The sequence below is a fragment of the Symphalangus syndactylus genome, chromosome 22, assembly GCF_028878055.3.
Source record: "Symphalangus syndactylus isolate Jambi chromosome 22, NHGRI_mSymSyn1-v2.1_pri, whole genome shotgun sequence".
Taxonomy (NCBI): domain Eukaryota; kingdom Metazoa; phylum Chordata; class Mammalia; order Primates; family Hylobatidae; genus Symphalangus; species Symphalangus syndactylus.
In genome coordinates this window covers 57,535,702-57,561,744 of record NC_072444.2, presented here as the reverse complement: position 1 = coordinate 57,561,744, position 26,043 = coordinate 57,535,702, and the positions used below count along the sequence as shown (strand labels likewise).

Below are 26,043 nucleotides of genomic sequence, written 5' to 3'. Positions count from 1 at the left end.
GTTTGTGCTGTACATTTTTGTTAGGGCACTGTTTAGCTGCATTCCATTGTATTTTTTTTTTTTTTTTTTTTTTTTTTTTGAGACGGAGTCTCGCTCTGTCACCCAGGCTGGAGTGCAGTGGCATAATCTCGGCTCACTGCAAGCTCCACCTCCCGGGTTCACGCCATTCTCCTGCCTCCCCTCCATTGTATTTTCATTCATTTCAAAATATTATCTTATTTTCCATATAATACACAGGAAATTTAATAGTGTACTATAGAAGTTGTAAATGTTTGGAAATTTTTCCAGACATCTTTCTTCTATTGACTTCTGGTTTAATTCTCTGATGCTCCGAGAATATATTTTCCATGGCTTCAGTGATTTTAAATTTTCTAAGACTTGTTTTATAACGAAGGATATGGTCTATCTTAATCAATGTATACCTAAAAAGAATATGCATTCTGCCCTTGATGGGTAGAGTGTGCTGCACAATTCGCATTGGTCAAAGTTTTAAATTATATTGTTCAGATCTTCTATACCTTGTGATAGTCTCTCTACTTGTTATACTAATTACTGAGAGAAGACTTCTAATTTTAATTGTAGATTTGACATTTTCTCTTTTAAGTTCTGTCAGTTTTTTGCTTCATAATTTTGGAGTTCTATTGTTATACATATTTAGGATTATAATGTCTTGATAAATTGACCTTGTTATAACTATAAAATATTTCCTCTGATCACTGGTAATATTTCCTTTCTAAAGTTTACATTTTCTGATATTAGCATAGTGACTCTAGCTTTCTATTTATTAGAGTTTGCATGCTATATATTTTTCTGTCCCACTTGGCGCCTATCTATTTTTTGTATTTAAAATGAATGTCTTATCTACAGCATATAAATAGGTATATTTTGTATACCAATTTTTATTTTATCCAATCTGACAATCTCAGCCTATTTATTGGAGTGTTTAGACTATTTTAATTTTATGTAATTATCTAAATGGTTGGGTTTAAATCTACCATATAATTATTTATTTTCTGATTGTCTCATCTTTCTATTTTCCTCCTTTTCTACCTTTTTGACTTGAATGTTTTTATTGATTCTGCTTTATTTCCTCTTGTAACTTATTAGCTATCCCTCTCTCTTTTCCTGTTTTAGTGAGTGGTTTAACATTTAAATGTAATTTTATTACATTGTTACTTTATCATAATCTATTTTACATAATATGTTACAGATTATTTTCGTATAACCTCTCCCATCCTTTGTCCTGTTATATATTTTACTTCTATATATGTTAGAAACCTCACAATAAACAAAATATACATATATAGATAATATATTACTATTTCTAGTGTTCTCCATTCTTTAATATACATCTGCCCTGCAAATTTTAGCTGCCTTGATCCTCATACCTGTCCCCTTTAACACCTATATTTACCTCCAGGCTATGTTTGTATTCCGTCTATGTTTCAGTCTAGAAACCATCTCCAGGCAGTTGGCTGGACTAACTGTAGGGCTCACTTCATTTGTTTTCCTTGATTCAGAGATCACATTCTGTGCTGCTTATCTTTCAATGTCAGAAAACACTGCAATTGTGTGTGTGTGTGTGTGTGTGTGCGTGCACACGTGTGTTTCTGTAACAATTTAATTCTTCATGGATGGAAGCAAAAATCTATATATATTTTTACCCATATCCATATCCCCTGGTCTGTTGGATTTCATTACTTCTTTTATTATCTTCCTGTAGAGACAGCCATGGGATATTGGTGAGTGGAGGGTGGCCACTGAAAAGGAAAGATGGACTCATCTCCACTTCAGTCTTCTCTTCACCAGCATTTCAACTACAATCACATAAAAGAAAAATGATCCTTGATATTCAGCGAAAATAGATTATCTTATAATAATTAAAATCCTTAGAAGCAAGTAAAACATGTTAAAATGAATATTTTTTAAAAGCTTAAGGTTGTGAAGTCTTGAGCTTTCTTCTTTTCTGCATATAATTGAAAAAGTAATTAATACTGATTAAATATGGAGACAAATGGAGAAAAACATTTTTGAACTTTAAAGTCATATCTTTCTGAAGACTTTGATTAAATATCTGTAATTACAGTAATATAGGCAGGCTAAAATTATTTATACTCTTAGAGTATCTAACTTCAGATTTTTAATTTTAAAAAGTTAGAGCAATAATGAATAGGGTGATCTGGCTCCAGTGTTCCTGTAAATATCTTTAATAAAATTTTCATCAGTTGCTAAATTGATAGGTCTGAATTTCCCCATGCTTCCCGGTTTTTATATGTTTCTTGACAAATAAAGCTGATCTAAATCTCTTCCTGCAGCATTGTACCCCAAGTTATTTTCTTTCCTCTCTTCCCTCATGTGTCTTATCAAGGCAGATGTTATCCAGGCAGGTGAAATTAAGAGTAGAGGCAGTTGTCCATATAATTCAGCAAACCTGACGTGAAGTAAAAGAGATTTAAAGAGACAGAACCACCCATAATAGCCACCTGTGTCTATCAGATTCACCAAATAATTGTTTAACTCTTCACTTCGTTTTGGCATGACAGCTAGAGATGGGGTGAACCTATGGGAATGAGTAGATTGTTGTACAGAAGCAAAGATAATCTTTTAGGATCGATATGTTATACCTTCTGTAAGGGAAAATCATGACTCACTAATTTGGGTATGTGATCTGGGAATGTAATGAGTCTGTGAACAAAGGAGAATGCGTAAAGAGCATTTGTTTAGACTTAAAATGCCTTGCATACGCACAAGCCCAAAAGTGGATTAAAAGGAGATACAAACAAATAGCTAAACTGTAATTAGATTGGGGGAAAAAGGTTGAGCATAGAGTAAGTTCGTTAGAGAATGGGCAAGGATAACAGTGGGAAAAGGTGGATAGATAAGTTGGCATTTCTTCAATTAGAAAAATGGCAATTAAGGATCAGGGCTGGAGCCATTGCGATTCTACATTTATTTGGTACTCTAGAAGGTTTTGCTAATTAAAGTAAGTTTGTTTCTTTTCAGTTAGAAAAATGTCAAACTAAGGAGGACAAGACTTGATGTATGGATAGAGCAGAGCTGAAGACACAAGATACTGAAGATAGCAGTGTGTAGACTGTTAAGTTGTATCCGGGTTTTCATATGTATTTTCATTATGCTTTGTCTAGATTATATATTCCTGGCATCAAGAACCTTGCCTTATGCTCCTTTTACCTGCATAGTCTTGAACAGTGCCTGGGTATTCAAAACTCATCAGTAAGACTCAATAATACAAATATCCATTAACAGCACAATGGACAAATTAATAAATTATACAGCAATAAAAAAGAATAAACTGCTATAAACAACAGGAAGAAACTGCACAGACATATTAATGAATAAAATGTACCAAATTCCATTTGTATGAAGTTTAAGAGTAGGAGAGATTACTCTATGGTAATAGAAGTCAGAAGAAGTGAACTCTGGAGAAGTATTGACTCAGAAGGAACAAGAAACATCTTTCTGGGGTGTTAGAAATATTTTTATCTTGAGCTGCATGGTGATTATGTTAGTGTGTGTATATGTGTGTGTATGTGTATATACATGATATATATTGATATGTATGCTTAAGATTTGTGCACTTTATACATTTGATATTTCAATTAAAACAAAATGAAAAATTAAAACACCATCTTTGTTGATCTAGGGTTGTGGTGGAAAAATTGCTGAGAATAATACATATAGAGAAATGATATATTTTTACTGAATCAGAGTGAGTTGAATAAATGTGATATTTCAAATAAAAAAAAAGAGAGAGAAGTGGTTAAGTGGGAATCATTGCTTTGTGAGGCGTTGAAAGAGTTCTGTGTCCTACTCTTATAAACAAGGACTTTGAACTGGAAGTGATAATTCTTAAAACAGGACCTAGGAGTCTGGGATCCAACTGTGGGTTCCTAAGTCAGATGACCTTGTCAAACAAATGCTGGCCATTAAACTGTAGTGGTCACATTAGCCCACTCTTATGTATCACAGTAAGTACTGTGTACAAGTGTAGCCATTGTTTTTCAAGATAGGCATATTAGCATAGCAAGACATGAAGCAGTTACGTGAAGACTTCAAGATTTTTCAGTCTGGAGTGACAAGAGTATAGCAATAATTATAAAAACTTGCAAAAATCTAGAAATGTTTGGAAAATTGCATAACATATTCTGGAATACTAGACCGATAACCATTCCCAAAACTTTGGAAGAGGCCATTTCAGTATTAGTGACAAGAAGATGCACGTGAAGGAGTTTTTTTTCAGAGGCTATGACAGCTGTATATGAAAATACATTCAAGAAAGATTTCTATAAAGGCATGGTCTGTGTGGGCATTTGGAATACATTTCTAACCATTTCCAATTTGTGTCCTTAAACTACATCCTACCACAGTAATTTACGTGATGCTACTGTCAGACAAAGAATATTGGAGTCACTGGATACCAACTTAGCCTGAGATGCCACTTCTTTTATATTGGTTTAAATAACTTCTCCTTCATTTGTACTAAGGAATTTCATGGTCCATTTTTTTTCATTTTTAATTGTTTGTCATATTAATTTCCTACATTTTAAAAATATTCATCCCCTGTGCAACTCATTCCCTATGCAAGACTCCCAAAGTCTGGTCTTCCATTATCCCAAAGACAGCATAAGAGATTAGAAAGCACATTTATATTATCTTGCATATTTTTCAAATCTCAGGAAGCTAAAATCCAGTTTGATCTTAGAGGCTGAGTATTCTCATGAATTCCAAAGCCATCAGAGTGAATTTACCCTTCCAGAAGGTCATCTTAATGCTACAGTCAAAAGCTACCCAATGGTTGTGAATAAATAACCAGTATAATCATTTTTTACTACTTGGAGAAAACCATGGGGTAAACTCAGAATGAATCACCAACATTTAATTGATGTGGTTTTGGCAACAGACTTAGTTTTTTTTAAGCTTGTTTCAGCCGTTCAGATAAAGAGAAGGATGTGCAAATAAAGAGATCTGTTTTCCCATCTGTAGTTTAAGTTTCTGCTGCCAATACCACATGTAGCTTAAAGATGTTTAGGAACCTGGAGAGACCTTCTACAAAGACTTATTTACATGACCACTTGCATTATAGGAATGCATGCCAATTAATAAGATGGTATGAATATTAAACACCCATGAGTCACTCTTTCTGACTGAATTATGTTGGGGCCTCATTGTGTTTGGCTGAAACTTTTGTAGCTATGTGGAAGTTTTCAAAGTGAAAAAGTTGAGTTTCAAAGTTTTCTATTTTTGTAGGATTTATGAATGAGGGTTGCAGAGGGGAAAAAGGTGATTACTAGCATAATTTGTTTGAATCTGTAAGTGGGTAGATCATTGCACAGAGGGAAGTATAAGCTTTTAGGATCCATGTGCTCTAAGTTACTGAAAATCATGGTGTAGTAATCTGGGACTATTACTTGAGAATGTCATAAGTCTGTAAACAAGGGAGCATCAGCAGACATCGTTTGTGTAGGCTTTTTGAAAAGCTTTTTAAGGTGCTGCCTCCAACATAGATTTCTCAAAAAAACAGACCCTCTGTTTTCTCTACATGAGGCAGATTGCAACTACCTCAAGTACATTGGTGCATATTCATCATTCGTTAATGCTTTTGATGAACTAACTCCCAGGGAAATGATTGCCAAAAGGTAACTCCTTGGGAAATAACCGGGGTAGTTGTTAAGTAAAGTGTACCCAGATGCTGCAGTATAACACTAGCTGCACAAATGACAATTTGGTTTCCCTTGGATTCCATGACACTATACGTATTATGTACCTACAGGGGCCCTCACTTCTCCCTGACAACCAGTTATAGAAATATATTGAGTGTCTGCTTTATAATGAGCACTCTGCCAGGCTTATTTAAAATGAGCTATGACTATTTAAGTCAGAATAGTTCTAAAAAGCCCTTGTTGTCCCACAGCAAGCAGGTAGCCAAGCAGGTCTTTGAGCTCAGTCTTTCCAACTCTGAAGCATATAGTCTTCTCACTTCATTTATCTGAATATTCAGAGTAACTTAGAACTAAAGTCAGGTTTTCTTAAACCTGGCCTATAATAATCTCTTTTGACAGATACATTAATAATACCAAGAGTTTTGATGTTACAAATTCAAACCATTAGAGATATGTGAAATTGGATCCATGAGAAAAGATGGAGACACTTGAATCTGCAGAAGAAAAGGCTGAGAAACAAATTAGTGGCATTTCCCAAACACCCCAGATCATTGCTAATTCATATCCTACTCACTTGGAAATTTATATTAACTGAAATAGTGCTGGAAATCAACTTTTTTTCTTTGCAGCTATTTATAGAAATCATGTTGCTATGTGAACAAATATGGTATAAAACAAGTTTGGAAGAAGCATAGTTTATATAGTTTGGATATTTGTCACCTCCAAATCTCATGTTGAATTGTGACCCCCATCGTTGGAAGTGGGACCTGGTGGGGGTGTTTGGGTCATGGGAGTGGATCGCTTGTGAATGGCTTGGTGCCCTCCTTGAAGTAATGCGTGAGATCTCTCTGTATTGGTTCACACGAGAGCTGTTGTTTAAAAGAGTCTGGCACTCACCCCGCTCTCTCACCGTGTAACACACGCCAGCTCCCCTTGCCTTCCATTATGAGCAAATGCTACCTGAGGCCTTACCAGAAGCTGAGCAGATGTCGGCATCATGCAGAATTATGAAATATACCTCTTTTCTTTATAAATTATTCAGTCTTAGGTACCCATTTATAGCAAGGCAAAATGGACTAAGGCAGTAGTCAACGAAGTTAACAGAATGATTTGCTTTAAAAGAGGGCAACTCACTGTTCTGGCTAAATGCATTAAGAAGTTCATATAATGAATAATCTGATTCGCTCACTACAAATGGCCCCAGGAATGTGACTCTTTAGTAAGAACTTAGTTCTCACAATACTGTGGATGCTGGTGTTAAACAGGATGGCAGCATTCCACTTGGCATCTAGAATTCCTCGGGATGAAAGCCAGAGTTACTGTGCCACACTAGCTTCCTAGACCTGGGACCTTCAGGCCCCGCGATGCTGTGCACTGGCACAGGGACTGGGGAGGATGTTAGAACAGCCTACTGTTGGCTGTCCTTTGCCTTGGTCATCCATTCTTGTCCCAAGGACTTTAAAGTACTAAGAAATCCATCATTAAAATATTCAGGAATTCTGAATGATCTTATCTCTGTGGCCATCTGAATTAATGATGTCTGGCTTCATGTGAAAAATAACTACGGAAAAGGAAGTCAGCTGTTTGCTTTGGTTGCTAAAGTCAGAGCAAAAAAGAAGCAGATTGAGATTTCACAAGAAGAGGTTCACATCCATTAATGATGAGGAAGACTGTTCTAAAGGTTTATTGTTTTTCGTTCACCTGTTCATTCATTCCACATCAGTGAGGGCCGACTATGTGTTAGGTGTGATGCTGAGCACTGGTGATAGAGTCAGATGCCTGGGGAGTATAGTTACCATTCTGTAGAATGAGAGCAATCATGGAGCACGAGCCACTTATATGGGAGAATGGAAGAGATGAATCAAATCCAGTTATGCCTGCACAATGCTTACAGTCTAATAACATTTATTTTGAGAACTGCTTGCATTTTCTGAATTATAACAGTGTGCCTGTTGCAAGCATTATGCCAAGTTTATCACATGCTTTGTTTCTAGTCCTTAAAGCACTGCTATAATGAAGATAGTGGGATCTAATTTGCAAATGAAGACACTAAGGCAAGATGCGGAGGCAGCTGGGGGTGGGGAGCAGCAGGGTAACGCTCATTGGTGAGATGAGTGGGGATTTTTGGCCACACACCCTAAGGTAGCAACTTGAAAATCCCCAGTGGCAATGTGTCTTCAAAATTCTCTGCCACCATCCCACAAGGAACTGTACCCATCTTGGCAGCTCATGTCCCTCTCAGACACAGTAACTTTCCTCTTCACTGAAGTCTGGTGCCAGACAATATTGCTGCCCCAAGCAATCTTAACATTCTTCCCCCGAAAGGAGAGCCTTATAGAAAGTCCTGTATTTGATTCTAGGAGACTGAAAAAGTCTCCTCCTTGCATACCAAACATATGCAAGGGAATGTATTCAAGGTGTCAGTAAAAGAGAATGAGGACTCCATTCTCTATGAGATTCTCTACCATTCTGCTGCTGACTGCTCTGAATGGGTTCCAGGTGTACCGAGATGGAGCTTATTCAGCCCTCAGTTGACCAGTTGTCCTGGGAACTGATGTTTTCCTCAACCAACTCTATATTTTCTTTGTGTGAGACAACTTTAAAAGGACTGGGAAGTAGTGCCTTAAGTCATTCCATGAGGTGCCTGGGTCTTGATGGTGGTAGTAACTGTGAGAATTTGTTAATACCTTGAGAGACAGAGAGAAGGCACGTGGAACAATGGGAACAGGTGAGAGGGTTGACCAGAATCAGAGATGTAATTGGTGACCTTGCAAGGATGAAGCCCATTGGTACATCCAACGACCCAATCCTTGAACTCATTAGCAAGGCCCTGTGGGCAACTACACTCACAGCCAGAAATGTGAACTCACATTTGTGGGGTTTTTTTGTTTTTCTTTTTTGTTTCTTGTTTTGTTTTGAGACACAGTCTCACTCTGTAACCAGGCTGGAGTGCAGTGGCGTGATCTCGGCTCACTGCAACCGCCACCTCCCAGTTCAGGCAATTCTCCTCCCTCAGCCTCCCAAGTAGCTGGGACTACAGGTGCACGCCACCATGCCCAACTAATTTTTTTTTTTTTTTTTTTAGTAGAGACAGGGTTTCAACATGTGGGCCAGGATGGTCTCGATCTCTTGACACCCTAATTCGCCTACCTCGGCCTCCCCAAGTGCTGGGATTACAGGCATGAGCCACTGCGCCCAGCCGTGAACTCACATTTGTTGAGAGCAACACTGCATCAACTCATTGAAGATGAGGGAGGCTTGCCCCTTTGAACTTAGTTCCTACTACAACCATTTAATTATTTTGTGAGTTCTTAAAATTCTCTGAGAAAAAAAAAACTGGCTTCAGAAGTACAATATCTAACACTTGTAATTCGGGTTACAATATTTTTATGAACTGCAAGAAACTAATTGTGCCTTAAAGAAACTACATAAAGATAGTGTCAGCATTTTCATTATAAACTTCCATTTTCAAAGGTTTATGTATTCCAAAGACATTTTCTTGCAGGGAAACTTGGCATGTGTCTGAGCCCCTGACTGTCCACACCTCACTTCATAGGTACTTACAAATGAATCCTTCACATTCACTACATTTGGCATCTGTAATTTTTAGAAATAAAAATGGCCTTAATAGTGAATGGTTTCTGAGTTTAATGTCAGGGCATGCAATTCTCCGGGAATCAGAGAACTCAAGAATTCCAAAAGTCCTGTTTTATAGACTCTGGTATAACAATATTGGGTGTTGAAAGGAAAGTAAAAAAATTTAAGGGGACTGATGCTAGAAAATGTTGTTGTCTTCAGAAAGGCTCTAGACTTAGACCACCTTCAACATTTTTTCTACCCCCAAATTCCTCCTCTGCCCTATTTCCTGCAACTGCCCCATGGCTTTGTGTTATAGGTTAGACAAACATGTATGCACTTTGTATATGGCACCTATTGCCAAAATGAAAAAGGCTGTCAAGATTCTCACTTTGCTTTTTGAATCTTCATTTGAGGAGACTGGATTAAGTGCTCTATGTGCCTTATAATACATAGAAGAGGGAGACAAAGCCAGAAAAACATTGCCCTTGGAAGACTGCCTATCACCAAGCTAGAGGTGTATTAGGCCATTGTTACATTGCTATAAAGAAATACCTAACACTAGGTAAGTTATAAGAAAAGAGGTATAACTGGTTCCTGGTTCTGCAGGCTGTATAGGAAGCATGGTGCTGGTATCAGCTGCTGGTGAGGGCCTCAGGAAGCTTCCAATCATGGTGGAAGGTGAAGGAGGAGCAGGTGTCTCAAATGCAAGAGCAGGAGCAAGAGAGAAGGTGGGAAGTGCCACACACTTTTAGACAACCAGATTTCACATGGCACTAAGTCATGCATGATGGATATAACCCCCAATTCAAACACCTCCCACCAGCCTCCAGCTCCAACACTGGGGATTACATTTCAACATGAGATGTAGCAGGGATACAGATCCAAACCATATCAGGAGGCAAAGTAAACTCTAAAAAAATCCCTGGCAAGAAGTCTAAGGATTCAATCCAAGAGGGCAGAAAGAAGAGTTGCTAGGCACTTGGGATTCTCAGAACTATATAGATAAGGTTGCATAGGCATCCTGCATAGGACCAGACAACCAGCTAGATACCAGGCATGTTGACAGTGGACTCCAGCCTCAGAATGGGGAGCCCAGGAACCAAGCTAGAATTCCGGGGCCAGCACCAATTTCAGAGGAGAACCTGGGCACCTTGCCTGGAAGCCATGGGGCCATGCTGTAAGGCTTCTGCTCATGTGGCTGCCTCAATGGCTATGAACCGAGCAGAGCCCACTTTGGGGTTTACCTGTGCTTCTGGGAGGAATCAGTATAGCTTGGTGGCTAAGAGCATTGTGTTTGTAGTTAGGCCTAGATTCAAGTCCAGGCTTTCACTTACAGCATATGACCTTGGACAAGTTGCTTAACCTCTTTTAGCTGTGATTCCTCATTTCTAAATGGCAATAATAGTTCTTGCGTTATAGGTATGTGAGGATAAAGAAATGATACAAAGAAAGCAGAACTCCTGATAGCTGTAATAAGCACCAAACTTTTGATGACGCGTCTTCTCGAAAGAAAAAGCACCCCTAATGTCCTGCCCTGCTGAGCCCTCCTTGATTCAGGGATAGGTGGTCCTGACGATGCTGGGGTAAATTATTAGGGCAGGCAGCCTGGGGTACATAGGGTCTGACACATCTCAGCTGCTACATCCCATGAATCTTTGATTCTCATCTTCAAAGACTGAGTCGGTTCTGATGAAGATCTACTTACTCCTGTAAATCTGAAATATTTCAGTCTTCCAGAATTGCCCCAGTTACAACACATGGACATGCTAAATCTGAAGTGTTGTATGTGTAGGCTAAAATAAAGGAAAGACACAGAAGTCTGAATAGCATTGTCCTTTCTTTGACTCATCTGGCAGTGCCTCCCCATGCAAACAGCTGATCCTTTCTCAAAACCACTATTCTATAACAATTAAATACCCTTGATTGAGGAGAAAATGAAAAGAGAAGGTCATGAATAATCTGCAATGCTGGTTGAGAATAAAGCTGGCCAGGTGGAGGCCCTGAAATTAATGAGGCTAAAACCCTTGTAATCCCGGGAAGGAAAAGCACTTCTCATGGTGTGTCTGTATGATTCAGATATCCTGGAGTCCATGACCAAACATCCCATGGCATCTGAGATGGTTAAATGGCACCATAGTGGAGAAAAGGGTATCTGTATCTTCCTACTAAATATCCCTGTGAAGATTAAAGCCTCTTGAGTAGGGACTTCATCTTCCTAGTACTTCCAATACCAAGCACCAAACCTCCTTGAGCCTAGAAAAGCCAACTCTGTACACATTCCCATCCCTTTATTTTTGCCTTAGTGTTAGGAAATTCCCAGACTTCTGCTACTCAGCAAAGAGGTTTTGAGGAGGAAGGTAGGGGAATGGGCAACTTCTGAAGTTTGGATAGCAATTGCTTAGCATGAAGGGAGGTTGTATATAAAAGATACTTAAGGATAAGCTCTTCACCTATCAGATATCTATGAATATGTAATAAATATACTAAACATTTTGTGTATTTTGCAATTCCTTATTCATTTACTTGGCTGTCACACAGTGTGCTTAGCGTCATTCTAAATTCTAAGGATTAATTGGTGAACATACTTTAATCCTCACAGCAGTAAAAGGAACCTGAGACCTCGAGAGGCTAAAGCTCTTGCACAGGGGTTGAAACAATTAGTCATTGGCGGAGATCACACCACAAGCCTCTGTTCTTAAAGCACCAAAGAAGTGGTAGCTGTTGAGCTTTTGATACAAACATTATGTCATAATCCATTGTATACCCCACCATGCCTAACACAGTGCTAAGTTGTTCCACTTACCCATTGCTAGACTTGTAAGATGCTTCTAAGATGAAACCTAGGAAGTTTCATTCCAGGATTATCATATGAACAGGAGACTTTCTGGATGACATCCAGATCTTGGAAGCTGCCTCATTGGCCTTGATAAACCACGCCACCATTCCAGAAATGACGTGGTAATTTTTTCAGATACTGTAGTTTTCTCCATATATAAAATGTTTTGAAGATGACACACAATTCACAGACTATGTCACATACATGGTGAAATCATCTTAATTTGTTCTAGAGAATAGTGGGATCCCTGGGACTGCCAAGAAATCCAAAGCGTTATTGATGAGTTTTGTCATTGAATAAAGTGAGAGTGAAAGAAAGTGGCTCACAGTCTTCTCAGCTGGGTCGAATGAAGCCCACATGATAAGTGGTGTTATGATGGGAAAGGTACCCTTTGGGATGACCCTTCTGGCGTGTGAATTACTTGTCTCCACAGTCAAATTAAGAGGCCAGAGATTTAGTCAGCTGCTGAATGGGTGATCATTCATGCACGAGATACACAATTACCATTGTTAGGAAGACACTTCAATTTATGTGTTCTCATTACTCATTATTTCAGTTAATGAATTTCACCTAATTGGTTGAAGTCATATGATTCCCAGGTTGAAATAAGGGTGACCACAATTTGGTCTCTAATAACTGTTCCTTTTCTAACTCTAAAGACCTATCCAGGATATATGCACAAGCGACTATTGCTGCTCGTAACAGGCTGGTCTTCTTATCTCTTACTACATGAAGGGGGATGTTTTCAGGTTCAAAAAGGTCCGCTTCATGCACCTCACTGGAAATTTACTACACCACTAATACTGTTTCCAAATCCTTATCATTTTTCTTTTTTTTTTTTTAATTACACTTTAAATTCTAGGGTACATGTGCACAACATGCAGGTTTGTTACGTATGTATACATGTGCCATGTTGGTGTGCTGCACCCGTTAACTCGACATTTACATTAGGTGTATCTCCTAATGCTATCCCTCTCCCGACCCCATGACAGGCCCTGGTGTGTGATGTTCCCCACCCTGTGTCCATGTGTTCTCATTGTTCAATTCCCACCTATGAGTGAGAACATGTGATGTTTGGTTTTCTGTCCTTGTGACATTTTTCTTTTTCTTAAATTCACCCTTCTAGGTGTCTCCTTTCCTCCAGATCATACCCCAATTTCCATTATTCTTTTATCCTTTTATGTGAGCCTTCTCTATTCCTTTCTCTCTCTGTCTCTCTATCTCAGAATCCAACTGCCAGATGAGAACATTGGACAGTGGGATCGGAACCTTCCCACTCCCAGACTCGGGAAATCGCTCGACAGGACGGTACCTATGCCAGCCAGACTCCCCAGAGGATGCTGAGCCTCTCCTGCCTCTCCAGTCAGCCCTTTCTGCAGTTTCTTCCATGAGAGCCCAAACCCTTGAACGTGAAGTGCCTTCCTCCACAGACGGCCAGCGCCCTGCAGATAGCGCCATTGTTCATTCCACATCCGACCCCATCATGACCGCCAGAGGGATGCGGCCTCTTCAAAGCCGCCTCCCCAAACCAGCTTCCTCAGGTAAAATGCCAATCTCCCACCCTTAATAAGACACTTACTGACAAAAAAAGGAAAACTTTTCACCAGGAGATGAGTAAGTCAGTGACCTGCCCTGATAAAAATGTAGATATGTGAAAATTCCTTCACGTCCTTCACCAACAAGCAAAACAATGTGTATAAGAAAATATCTACTCATAGTATTACCTTAAGCAGTATACACACATATAAGGAAACAGACATGTAAGTACTGGTATATGGATATATGAACTGATTAAGGAAAAAACCGTGCAACATACACTTGTGAGGTTTTATCCTATAAAACTTAACTCTGAATATAGACCAATTTCAGCCCAAGATATAAATTTAACTACAATGTTGTTTGCCTTCTAACCAGAAATATACATGTTCTGGTGTATTCTTATCCGGTTAAAATATATTTATATGTTGAACTATAAAAAACGTAGTTTGATAAATCAGCAGTAGATCATACACTAATTGCAATAGAATAGAGTGAGCCTTCCCGTTGAGAAGTACTATCCTTCATGGCGGCCAATTGAAACAAGCTTTCATGATGAAAGACAGGGCTAGGCTAAGGGTCACCGTGTTTTCATTGTTCCCTCAAGATTAAAAATATTTATTGCAGGCCAGGACGACACTAAATGATTTTTAACTTGTATGTCTTATGTTGCTTTTACAACACACGTAAGCATAGGAACTAAAACTTTAAATCGAACACTTTCACATATGAGTTGATGATTAGAAAGGAGCTGCAAGTGGAGATTATGCGATAGGCTTCTGAGAAATTAGAAAAGGAGACTTTTAATTATAAATCTGTGAATAAACGTGATTGGGCTATTCCCATAGCTGAGTTCTTCCTTTATGTAGGAATACCCATTGCCACAAATGTTGCATCACAAACTTCTGCTCATTCCAAGTCAAGGCTACATTTTTAAAGACTGTAATGCATATTATTTTTGAAATAAATGTGTTGTCAATTAATGACACAGCCTCCAGAGATTCAGGGGCGAAATCTTAGTTATAGATTGTGTACTCCATGCCTGAATGGTCACATGTGTGACCTCAATTCAGCAGCGGCTGCTGTAGACTCCATGATTAAACACTGTCATTATAACAAATTGAATAGAAACTGCAAGTCTTGAATTGCTTCATAAGGGATCAGAAGGAGATTGTTCGGATCTTGCTGCTAATATCCACTGCACCAGGTATCTAAGGGTTCTGTCTTTTTTGTTTTTGTTTTTGTTTAGAGATAGAGTCTCACTCCGTCACCCAGGCTGGAGTGCAATGGTGCAATCTTGGCTCACCGCAACCTCCACTTCCTGGGTTCAACTGAGTCTCTTGCCTCTGCCTCCTGAGTAGCTGGAATTACAGTCATGTGCCACCACACCTGGCTAATTTTTTGTATTTTTAGTAGAGATGGGGTTTCACCATGTTGGCCAGGCTGGTCTTCAACTCCTGACCTCAGGTGATCCGCCTGCCGTGGCCTCCCAAAGTGCTGGGAGTACAGTCATGAGCCACCGCACCTGGCTTTGGGTTCTACCTTAATTAAATTACAATGAAGAGTTGTAAAAAGGTAGTATATGGTAGAGAGTGAGGTGAACACACTGCAGGAAATTTCTGTCACCCATCCTGAACTTTCCTGTCCCGACATGATATCTGTGGTCCAAAGGCAGGGCCTACTTTCCAATGCTTCTCTTTTCTGTGTCCATCTGTTATTCATGTTAAAAATTAGGGAATGAGGACTAGCTGGAACAAAAAGAAAATAAGATTATACCTCCTTTTTGAGCAGTCACTGCCTGTTTAATGTGTACATTTGAATTGGTTGTTTTTCTTATCCCCATATGAAAAAATGGAAGTCACTATACAAAACTCACAGTGCTGATGAAAACACAGTTCTTAGTTTCCCCTCACAAACAAAATGCTGTGGAGAGGCTGTCACAGCATGTCTTGCTTACAATCACTGAGGTTGGAGGATAATGACAGCAATTCTCCAGTCTGGCATGACAAAGGCATACACTATGCAGGTTAATCTACTTTCATGGGTAATGGGGAAACTCTCTTTAATTGTTCTCTGCTAATTACACCCTTGCTACTCAATGTGGTCCGTGGGCCAGCATCATCGGCATCACCTGGGAGCTTGTCAGAACTGCAGACTCTCAGAGCCCTCCCCATACCTACTGAATCAGCAGGCACATGAACAAAAGCTCAACTGATCCATATGTACATTAAAGCTTAAAAAGTACTGCCCTGAGAGATGCTTAAGGGCTCCAAGCAAAGCTTCCCAATCCACGCTATTCAAAATGACCTTAATAAGTATTTTGGGAAAATCGGGGTTCCCTACGTTTGAGGAAGCCTGCAAATTCAAATCTTCTCTTCGGAAACTACGCTAATGCCCACTGGCACACTGAAGCCTCTGAGAAGTCCTCCAAAAAAGAAACTTGATAGTTGTTCGATGAATAATATTATTCGAAGAATAACTTTCAGGCTTCCTGAGTGGTTTGCCTGCTGAACCCTTTCTAACCTGCAAAGTCTTTCAACATTTTGTAGAAAAGTAGTCTAAGAACAGTTTGCCTCGGGGTCTTGAAAAGGGGCTTCTATAGAAGTGTATACATAATTATGCAGATTTTTTGGGCAGCACAGACTACAGCGGGACGGAGTGGCAGGAAGCCCAGCTTTCACTGTATTTGGACCTTTTTCATTATTTCTGAATGTCTCCCCCACCTCCTTCCCTAAACTTGTAAAATGTTGATGAAAGCTGATATGTGATTCCACATACGTGTCCTCATTTAGGAAAAGTCAGTTCCCAAAAGCAGAATGAAGCAGAGCCAAGGCCTCAGACATGCTCATCATTCGGATATGCTGAAGACCCAGTGGCAAGCCAGCCGCTTCCAGACTGGAGGGGTGAAGATGCCGCCACCGGGACCCAGGTGAGGGGTCGGGGGAAGTGAAGGGTGCCATCCACCTGTTGGTCCTGATTGTAAAATGTGCACCCTAAAAACACTTTTATGATAGATTTCACTTTAAATGAAATTTGCTGTTGGCTTACTGAATATAAACCAAGGTCTAGGGTTCACCCTTTTCCCTGCCTTATTAAGGAATACTATGGGTTCTTGGGACACTTTTATTCTGAAGAAATCAAAGTGCTTCTGAAATGCACCCAGATTCTTGGGTATGGATGCACTCCCCTGATTAGATATTGTGGGACAAGCATTCACTCTCCCAAGCCACGTGGGCACCATTGGAATGATGTTTTTTCTGTTTTTTTCAGTATCTCAGTAGTTATTTTAACCTTTACTTTGTTCTTATGAAACAGGGAAAGCAGGTCTAATTCTATTGCTTTTAAGGATGGCTAATCAGAAGTTCGGTGTGGTCAAATGACTTGCTAGGATCCGTGAGCCCTGAGTTTCCTTTTTGCAGTGGGTTCTTCATCTGCCCTGTGATGACACACATGGAACTCCTGATGGGTGGCTATGGGTGTCTGGCTCAGGGACTCCTTGCTCATCCCTAGTGGGGGTTATGTGGTACCCCCTCCTGTTTACCCTTTCCAGCAGGTTACTCTGACCATGGTCAGCCTATTTGTCATTTCACCACTCGTCTTGGGGCTGGCCCACTGCAGCATCTGCCTGGTGCCTGGTGGTGAGAAAGGTGGAGGAAGACACGTGGTTCATTTTCCAGAACTTCCTGGCCCCTCCTTGGCCCTTCCCACTTCTGCTGCCCTTGGCTTTCCCAGGTCTGGTATCAAGAGCCCTGGTTGCTATTTTTACTAGAGTTTCTGCCCAACTACGATGATGAGATACCCAGATTCACCCACATCTGAGGTCCCCCTTAGTGTGGCCAAACCACCTTTCAGCCTTGAGCATCTGCCTCAGTATGGAAGGGGACCATGGACAAGTAGGGGAGCAGATCCTCTGGGCCCGCAGCCTCGGTTTCCAGTGGGGAATGCTAGAGTCCTGCTGGACCACGTTCAGGGTCCCGGGGAAAGTTACTATGGAGCTGAGACAGGAACTGGTCCCTCTGAAGTCTAGGGCAGCACCTGGGATGGCTGTCTCCACAGGACGTGGGTCTGAGAGGCAAAGGAGGAAACTGCTGTATTCTGCTATGCCTTAAGTCAAAGACAGAATGTTAGGGCTCCTCCAGATCAGTGCCTCCCAAACCGGAGCAGGCATCAGAACCACCTGAAGGGCTACAATCTTGTTTCCCACATAGACTTGTGTCTGATTTGGCATATACGGAGTGAGGTGTACACATTTCTAACAAATCCCTAGGTGATGCTGATGCCACTGATCCATGGAACACACTTCGCACAGAGCATTGCTGCCACTGTTCCAAAGGACTCTGCGCTGGCTTTGGGAGGATTGGGAAACTGGCAAATTGAGAAAATTGAGAGATATAAAATTGAGAAAATCATGACAGACACCCAGAGTTGGAGTGCAGAAAACCAGTTCAGGAACAACAGTTGGTGTTGATGGCAAAGGAGTTTGAATAATTCCAAGAAAGTAAAAAGGAAAAAAAAAAGTTACTCTTGCTGACCCAGAAGGGACCTGCACTCCTCACATAAGATATACATCCATCAATGGACACGCCTCTCTAGGATTCCCTTCCTCATCGTCCTGCACTAGCCCCATGCGCTGGAAATCCTTGAAACTCAGAACCCTGCTTTGTTGACTGCCAGATAGGGAAAGTTTCAAGCAGGAATTAGCTTTGTATTTCTAGTACCTGGCATGATGCCTGGTTCAGTTAGCATTTGTTGAATGGAGCTATGAAAGGATGTACCTCATCATGTCCAGACTGGACTGGGTCCTTTTGGAGCTCTGGACATAGGTTCCCCAGAACTACAGTATGTAGACTTGTCTTTCTTCATGGACTTAGTCCTTGCTAGACTACTGGTATCTCCAGTATTAAGCTCTCCACCCCTAGAACCTAGCATACTGCTTAGCACAGAGTAGGTACTTAGTAAACACTGTTGAATGGATGGGTGACTAAGTAAATGAATGAAGGAGTAAAGGAAATGAGTGCTTGAATTTATAACCCCAGATAAGCGAGTTTACATCCTAAAATGTGTTTTTACAATCCCCAACCAAATGATACCCTTCTAAACAAACTTCAGAGACCCATCTAATGCATCTGTATCGGAACTATCTGGCTTAGGGGGGAATAGTAGGCTTTAACAGGACATTCTACAAATGGAAGAAAGGGCCCCAAATAACCTCAATTCAACACATAGGAGTTGCGCTCCTGTATCCAGTATTCTGCTTATGTGCACAGAGGGGAATACTGTTCATACAGTGTCAATCGCCTCAGCAATTTCTGAATACAGCATCATTGCCACACCAGTGACATCCTTGGGGATGGGGTCAGGTGATGTGTGCATGTGAGCAAGAGAGGAAACTGGGTCCCTCAGCCCATGAACTGTCAGCAGATTTGAGGATTAGATGGAGTCAGCAATTGCTTACTTTTCTAAAGGCTACTGTCCTTTTGGGAGCTGAAAGAAAATTATAAATTAGGCAAACATTTATTCTTTTGTTCCCAAGGTTGATTGTTTTATTACCTTCTGATACTTGGAAGGCAATGATGAGATCAGTTAAATAAATAAGCCATTAGGTTTGGAACAGCAGCTCATAATAGGCACTTGAGAAAAATCAGACCCTATAAGGAAGTGTGCAAAATGCAGAGCAGGTAGCCGTGGGGACCTTCCTGAGCCTGGGACACAATGGCAGAATGCCGTCGGCAGCTTCATTATTGCAGGCCTATTTCCGCAGCTCTGGTGATTGAGTAGACAGCATCAGCTCCTCAGGAGGCAGAAAAACAGGCAAACCAGAGTTTCTCTTGGGGGAACGGTGGGCTGGGCAGTGGGAATGGAATTCTGTGCACACATTGACAGCCAAATGTGAACTGTGTCACATCCTCACAGGATGCTCTGCCCCATTTTGATTTGTATGAATTATCTTAACAGTCTCATATTACTCATTTAGGACAAGGCACCCAGAATGTGTACGTACTCTGCCAGCGGTGGCAGTAATAGTGACAGTGACCCGGACTATGGAGATAATGGTTTTGGAGCTGGAAGGGGACAGTTAGTGAAAGCACTGAAGAGCGCTGCCCCAGGTAACAACCAGCGAACTTGCCGGCCCTGCAGGTTCCTCTCTCTGGGAAGCCGCTGATTATACCTTTCACTGTGCTCGGCCCCCACCCTCTTTGATTTTATGTTTTTTCTTCGTGTCTCTCCTGAGATCTAATTTTCTGATACGTACAGAAGATTGTCTATGCGCATCCATTTGTTTTCTGGTGTAATCTTCTTGACATTGCAGTGCAGTCTGTAAGGATTTTATTTCTGAATCCAGCATCTCTAAAACAGCCTCCAATTGAGTTATCTCAATAATGAAGAAATGACTATAACGATAACTTTGTTCTTAATTATATACTCTGGCAAGTTAAATCATCCAGTGAGCTGTGGATGGAGTTTTCCAGGCTGTCTGCTAACATCATTCTGTGTAGCCCTGGACCTGTTAGCTGTGCCATTATGAACAGGTCTGTCTGTGAGGTTGAAGCTCCCTCACTATCTTTTTCTTTGAGCCAGAATTGGCAGTAGAAAAGTCATTATCCCTAGGCATTTAAAACTATGTCTATTCAGATGGTACTTCCTTTCAGATACAAGAGAACAGACGAATCCCTAACACAAAATGTGATCTGTGCTCTGCTTTTCTTCTAATTCATTCTGGATTGTCAGAAATATTGTAATGATGCAATGGAAAGCTATTCTTTTCCTACTAATCAGCTCTTTTCTCAAATACTAATTTATAAACTATGTAATGAAACCATAATTTATTTTTCTAAAACAAGTTTGATATCTTTAGGAAAAAACATAATCTCGTAGCCATGTGTGTTTCCAGTTTTCAGAGAATCTTGGTATTTGCACTGTGGGAAGGAGGGTTAGAGTAGCGTGTAAGAAGGGCTCATTAATCTGAATCACCACTTTGTCCCTTGCTTCTTATAAGTTATCAGAGAGGTAGGATTGATGGTTGAATCATGCGAAGGTTTACCAAGAAGAAAATGGTGAATACCCCTGATATTTTAGTTGCTTGTTGTCCCCGTTGGCTTTTGTGGTTCATTGGTGTCCCTCTGACTGTAACAGATGAAGGGGAAGGGGAGTTCATTGTCATCGCCCAATGAAGATGCCTAGGATGACACCGGCTCCTAATCAATGCTTTTCCCTTGAGCTCATTGTGACTCCTCAGGGAATAGCCTCACCTCACCAACCCTCAGCCACACACCCAAGAATGGTTTCCGGGGCCCTTTTCAGCTCTCAAACATTCTCCATTCATTATTGAACAAGTATTTGTTGAAAGCTTCCTCTGAGCCAGTTTTCCAGCAGTGAGTAAATGGACAAAGATCCCTGCCAGATCATAGGAGATGAGTGCTACAGAAAAGACAAAGTCAGGCAGAGAAAGGGAGAGTGAGAGTGCTGGCAGTTGGAGGAGAAGTTGAAATTGAAGTGGAATAGTCGGAAGGAGCCTCACTAAGAAAGCAACTTTTGAGCAGAGAGAGCTGAAGCAGGAGAGTGAGCGAGCCAGGAAGGGCACTCCCAGTAGAGGGAATGGCCAATGCGGTAGACTTGAGGCAGAGCAAGCTCTGGAGCCCAGGAGTAGCAGGAGGCTTGCATGTTGCTGCAGAGAGAGCAACCTGATGGATGACGCCAAATGAGAAGGGGCCAGAGCCCCTGGAACCCTCTATGCCTTTCTGAGGACTAACCACTACTCTGAGAGTGAATTTGGATGACTTAAAGCCCAGGAGTGGTGTGACGTGCAAAGTTTAAAAAGGATGCCTCTGGCTGCTGTATTGAGAAAACTGAAGAAGCAGGATCAACTAAGAGACTGTTACAGGCATCCAGGCAAGAGACATTGATAGCTTGGACCAGGGTGGTTGCACTCCACACAGTGACCAGCACTGGCTAAGAGACCTCCCTCAATGATGGAAATGCTCTGTGTCCGTACACATGGCTGTTAAGCACCTGAAACGCAGCCAGTGCAAGTAAGAGACTGAATTTTTAAATTTAATTTGTGCTCCAGTTTTCCTAAGAGTTCTCATTTGGGCCATTCCTTCTTTTCTCTTTTATTTGAAATTTTAATTAATTGTAATGTAAATATAGTCGCATGTGGCTTGTACAACACAGGGAGTGAGAACGGTCGGATTCCAAATCTAATTAAAAATACCACCTGATGGCCGGGCGGGGTGGCTCATGCCTGTAATCCCAGCACTTTGGGAGGCCGAGCTGGGTGGATCACAAGGTCAGGAGTTCGAGACCAACCTGGCTAACACGGCGAAACCCTGTCTCTACTAAAAATACAAAAATTAGCCTGGCGTGGTGAAGTGCCATGCCAGTGCACCTGTAGTCCCAGCTTCTTGGGAGGCCTGTAGTCTCAGCTACTCTGAGGCAGGCGAATGGCCTGAACCCGGGAGATGGAGGTTGCAGTGAGCCGAGATCACGCCACTGCACTCCAGCCTGGACGACAGAGTGAGACTCTGTCTCAAAAAAAAAAAAAAAAAAATACCACCTGGCTCAGGCCAGGCATGGTGGCTCATGCCTGTAATCCCAGCACTTCAGGGCGGTAAGGCAAGAGAAAAATGTGAGGCCAGGAGTTGGAGACCAGCCTGGGCAATGTAGTGAGAACCTGTCTTTACAATTTTTTTTTTTTTAATAAGATGGGTGTAGTGGATGTGGTGGCATATACCTGTGGTTCCAGCTACTCGGGAGAGGAAGGTGGGAGGATTGCTTGAGCCCTGGAAGTTGAGGCTACAGTGAGCCATGGTTGCACCACTGCAGTCCAGCCTGCATGACACAGCAAGACGCCGTCTCAAAACAAAAACAACAACAAAAAAAAACATAATACAATTCACTGGTATATTGGAAAAAAAGTAGGGTCAGGGATGACTCCAAGCTTTGGCTCTTAGAAAGGCTGGATTTGCCCTTGCCGTCTGCCAAATGAAATGGGAGTTCTGCATGGACATGCTAGATTTGGGGGCCCATTAAGCCTGCAAGTGGAAGAGGTGAGTAGGTGGGAGGCTAGGAGAGTCTGGGGCTCATGTAAATTTGAGTGTCATCAGCACATCAACCGCATTTGAAGCTGTGTGTCCAAACGTGGTGAGGAAGGGAGGGAGTGTAGCCCAATAGAAGACTAGGTCCTCCCACCTTATCTCAGTCACGGAGAAGAGGAAGACCCAGTGAAGGAGGAGGAGGGCCGGGGAGCGTGGCATCTTAGAAGCCAAGTGAGGAAGGTATGTCAAGGAGGAGACTCATGATTCTATCTGTTGCTTGTTACTAAAAAGAGGCAAGCAATCTTCAGTTCTGTCCTGCCCCTCCCTCTGCCAGTGGGGTTCCAGTGTAGACAGGAGAAGTAGGAATGGAGGGGGAGGATGGTCTAAGTGTCCTGAAAAAGGAGACAAGATTTAAAACAAATTCGCTGACTCCAAATGAGAGAGTACCTGGGTATGAGTGCACTTACCTTAGGGCCCATGTTTCAGCATCATAGGCCTGTCTACATGAGTTGTGCAAGGCAATCAAGAATCCACATTAGGTTGTGGCTTTGGATGACCTAATGATGAACAGTAAATTTACTGCTTGAAGTTGTTTTTAAATCCTTCTACAAAATGAAGTGAGTCCCTGCCTGAATATTTTTCTCTGTCAACTCACTTTGCTCATCCTATTTCCTCAAACCAGAGAAAACCCCTCTTTGAAAAGGAACATCTTTATTTTATTCTATTGCTTTAACTTCTTGAGAGAAGGTGGTGAGGTCTTAGAAGCAGCACAAACAGCAAGACAGTCTTTCCCTCCACCAAGGTGTCTGCAACCTGCCTTTAAAAGAGGATGTGTTGCCAGAGATCTGTCCTCGCACACCCTGGCAGCCACAGGTCAGCCCCAGCTGTGGCAGTGCTGCCAGGAAGGGAAAATGTTCTATGCAGACAGCTGGCATGGCTGTAGGTGTGTGCTGGCTTCCAATAACCCTAGGAAGGGGCATTAAAGGGTGGATGCAGCACCATTAACTTTCTAAATGTTGGCAAAGGTTGTATAAAAAGAAAATGGAAACAGGAGAAAAACAATAACAGGAGGACTTGCCTTGAGTGTCTGGCGGAGGTTTTATTCCCCCTGAGTCAGTGTTTCCTTGCTTTCGTTGCACCTGCCTGTGAAAGGGAGATTGGCCTTTCCACCCCTGGAGTCCCTTTTGAAATAACAAGGCTCTTAATAGAGGTCCCCAACCTGCAGGAGGGAATTCACCAGTAGATCGTGAAGCCTTATTGGATGTTTGCCAAGATAGCTGCCCTTTTCAAACACACCCTTTCTCCTTGGTTCCCTGAAATTTCTTTTTTGTTTTTTTTTTTTGTTTTCCAAGATGGAGTCTTGCTCTGTCACCCAGGCTAGAGTGCAGTGGCACGATCTCAGCTCACTGCAACCTCCACCTCTTGGGTTGAAGCGATTCTCCTGCCTCAGCCTCCCGAGTAGCTGGGATTACAAGATGGGGTTTCACCATATTGGCCAGGCTGGTCTTGAACTCCTGACCTCATGATCTGCCCACCTCAGCCTCCCAAAATGCTGGGAATACAGGCATGAGCCACTGCGCCCAGCATTTTTTTTTTTTTTGAGATGGAGTCTCACTGTGTACCCAGGCTGGATGGAGTGCAGTGGCACAATCTTGGCTCACTGCAACTTCCACCTCCTGGGTTCAAGCAATTCTCCTGCTTCAGCCTCCTGAGTAGCTGAGATTACAGGTGCCTCCCACCACACCCAGCTAATTTTTGTATTTTTTTGATAGAGATGGAGTTTCATTATGTCAGCCAGGCTGGTCTCGAACTCCTGACCTTAGGTGATCCTCCTGCCTTGGCCTCCCAAAGTGCTGGGATTACAGGGTGAGCCACTGTGCCCAGCCAGCTCCCTGGAATTTCCCTCAGGCAGGAGAGGACATTTGATAGTGGCAGTCGGTCCTCCATAGCTTCCAGGAAGCTTACGGAGGCTGCTGCCTGTCTCGTGCGCCCTCCCACCGCCCACTCCCATTGGCCCCGGCTCCTTCCCTAGCTGCTTACCCTGCTGGTCACAGCATGACTTGGAAGCCACCCTTCAAAACAGAGTGGGCTGTGGCCCCACATTCCCTGGTTTTGGTGGCCCACTTGCTTTGTTTGCATCACATTGAATGTGGCCATAGAAGTCTACTTTCTAAAACCCTGCCTCTGGGTTCATAACACACTGAAATAAATACACAACTTTTCTTTCAAGGTTGGTTGCTTTAGCTTCACTCTGAAAAATGTTTAGAAAGTCTAGTTGTTAGCAGAGTCAGTGGGGGGAGCAGGATTTAGGAGCTGGGTGAAGTAGTAGACATTAGAGTGGGTGAAGTAGTAGACAGAAGTAATGTTGTGGCTTTGATCACAGAGCTACCCACTCTAATCTGCCAAGTTGGGCATGACAAACATTCCTGCCCTTTTCCAGCAGGCAAGTCCTCAGAGAAGGCATGTGCAGGGGACAACAGTGTAAAGGTGAAGGATCGAGCAAGCCAGTTGTAGGAAGCGGGGAAGACCTAGCGTGGTCCCAATCTCCGGATGAAAGGAGAAAGGGGAGTCTCACCTGGACCCAAGTGCTAATTCTTCACTGAATTCGTTTGTACTCTTAATACTGCACAGCCAAATCATTCCAGTTTCCGTCTATTGGATCCAATATAACTACTCCTACAATGGTCTGTTGTTAAGGGCCAGATGTTTTGCCTCCTAAGTTTCTCTTATGTATTCCTCATGAGAACTTTATAAATAGACATTTTGTCTTGATTTTACAGATGAGGAAACTGAGCACCACCCAGCTAACAGTAACTTGCTTAAGGTTCAGAGTTAAATTTACTTAATAGAATCTAAAATGATTTGGATCCTTTTGCCCTTTCAGGAAAAGGACCAAGTCAAGTGTTTCCTCAGCAGTCAGACCTAGCATAAAATCTGATACTGAACAAAAATCTGCGTATTAAATAAATGAATGTCTGACTCAGAAGCCATATTTATGAATGCTGATTTAAGGTATATCTGTAATAAGGGTCTGAGTTATTTCTGTTAAAATAATACTTCTTGCACAAAATAAAGTTTAAAATATTTTAAATGACACATTTTAAATTTTGTTTTACTTAAAAAAATTTTTAAATCCTCTTACAAGGCTCACAAAGCCCACCTTGGTCTTGCTTCTCCAGCCTCAGTTTTTTTCATTTCCTGGCTTATACTTTATACGTTGTTTATGCATGTCCTGATCACACAATGCTGTTGGAGGCTTCCATGCTTTTGCTTATATGGTCTGGCCTCCCTGGAATGGCTTTTGTACTAACACCCTTCTGCTCTAACCTTTCACTTAACCCCTGCTTCATCTTTAAGGTTCAGTTCAGACTTTACT

At 41.7% G+C, this 26,043-nt stretch overlaps 1 protein-coding gene across 12 annotated transcripts in view; it reads left to right on the top strand.

The window, feature by feature from the left end:
- The window catches only part of NCKAP5 (NCK associated protein 5), a 1,005,982-nt gene that overhangs the window by 934,399 nt on the left and 45,540 nt on the right, over window positions 1-26,043 (top strand). For 11 of the 12 annotated variants that reach the window (XM_063630959.1, XM_055260746.2, XM_055260747.2 and 8 more), the window contains 2 exons: window positions 13,323-13,637; window positions 16,425-16,561. In XM_063630959.1, coding sequence (XP_063487029.1) covers window positions 13,323-13,637; window positions 16,425-16,561 — 452 coding nt within the window. Of the gene's footprint in view, window positions 1-13,322; window positions 13,638-16,424; window positions 16,562-19,606; window positions 19,740-26,043 lie in introns of all 12 variants that reach the window. The other variant, XM_055260748.2, reaches the window with a different exon arrangement.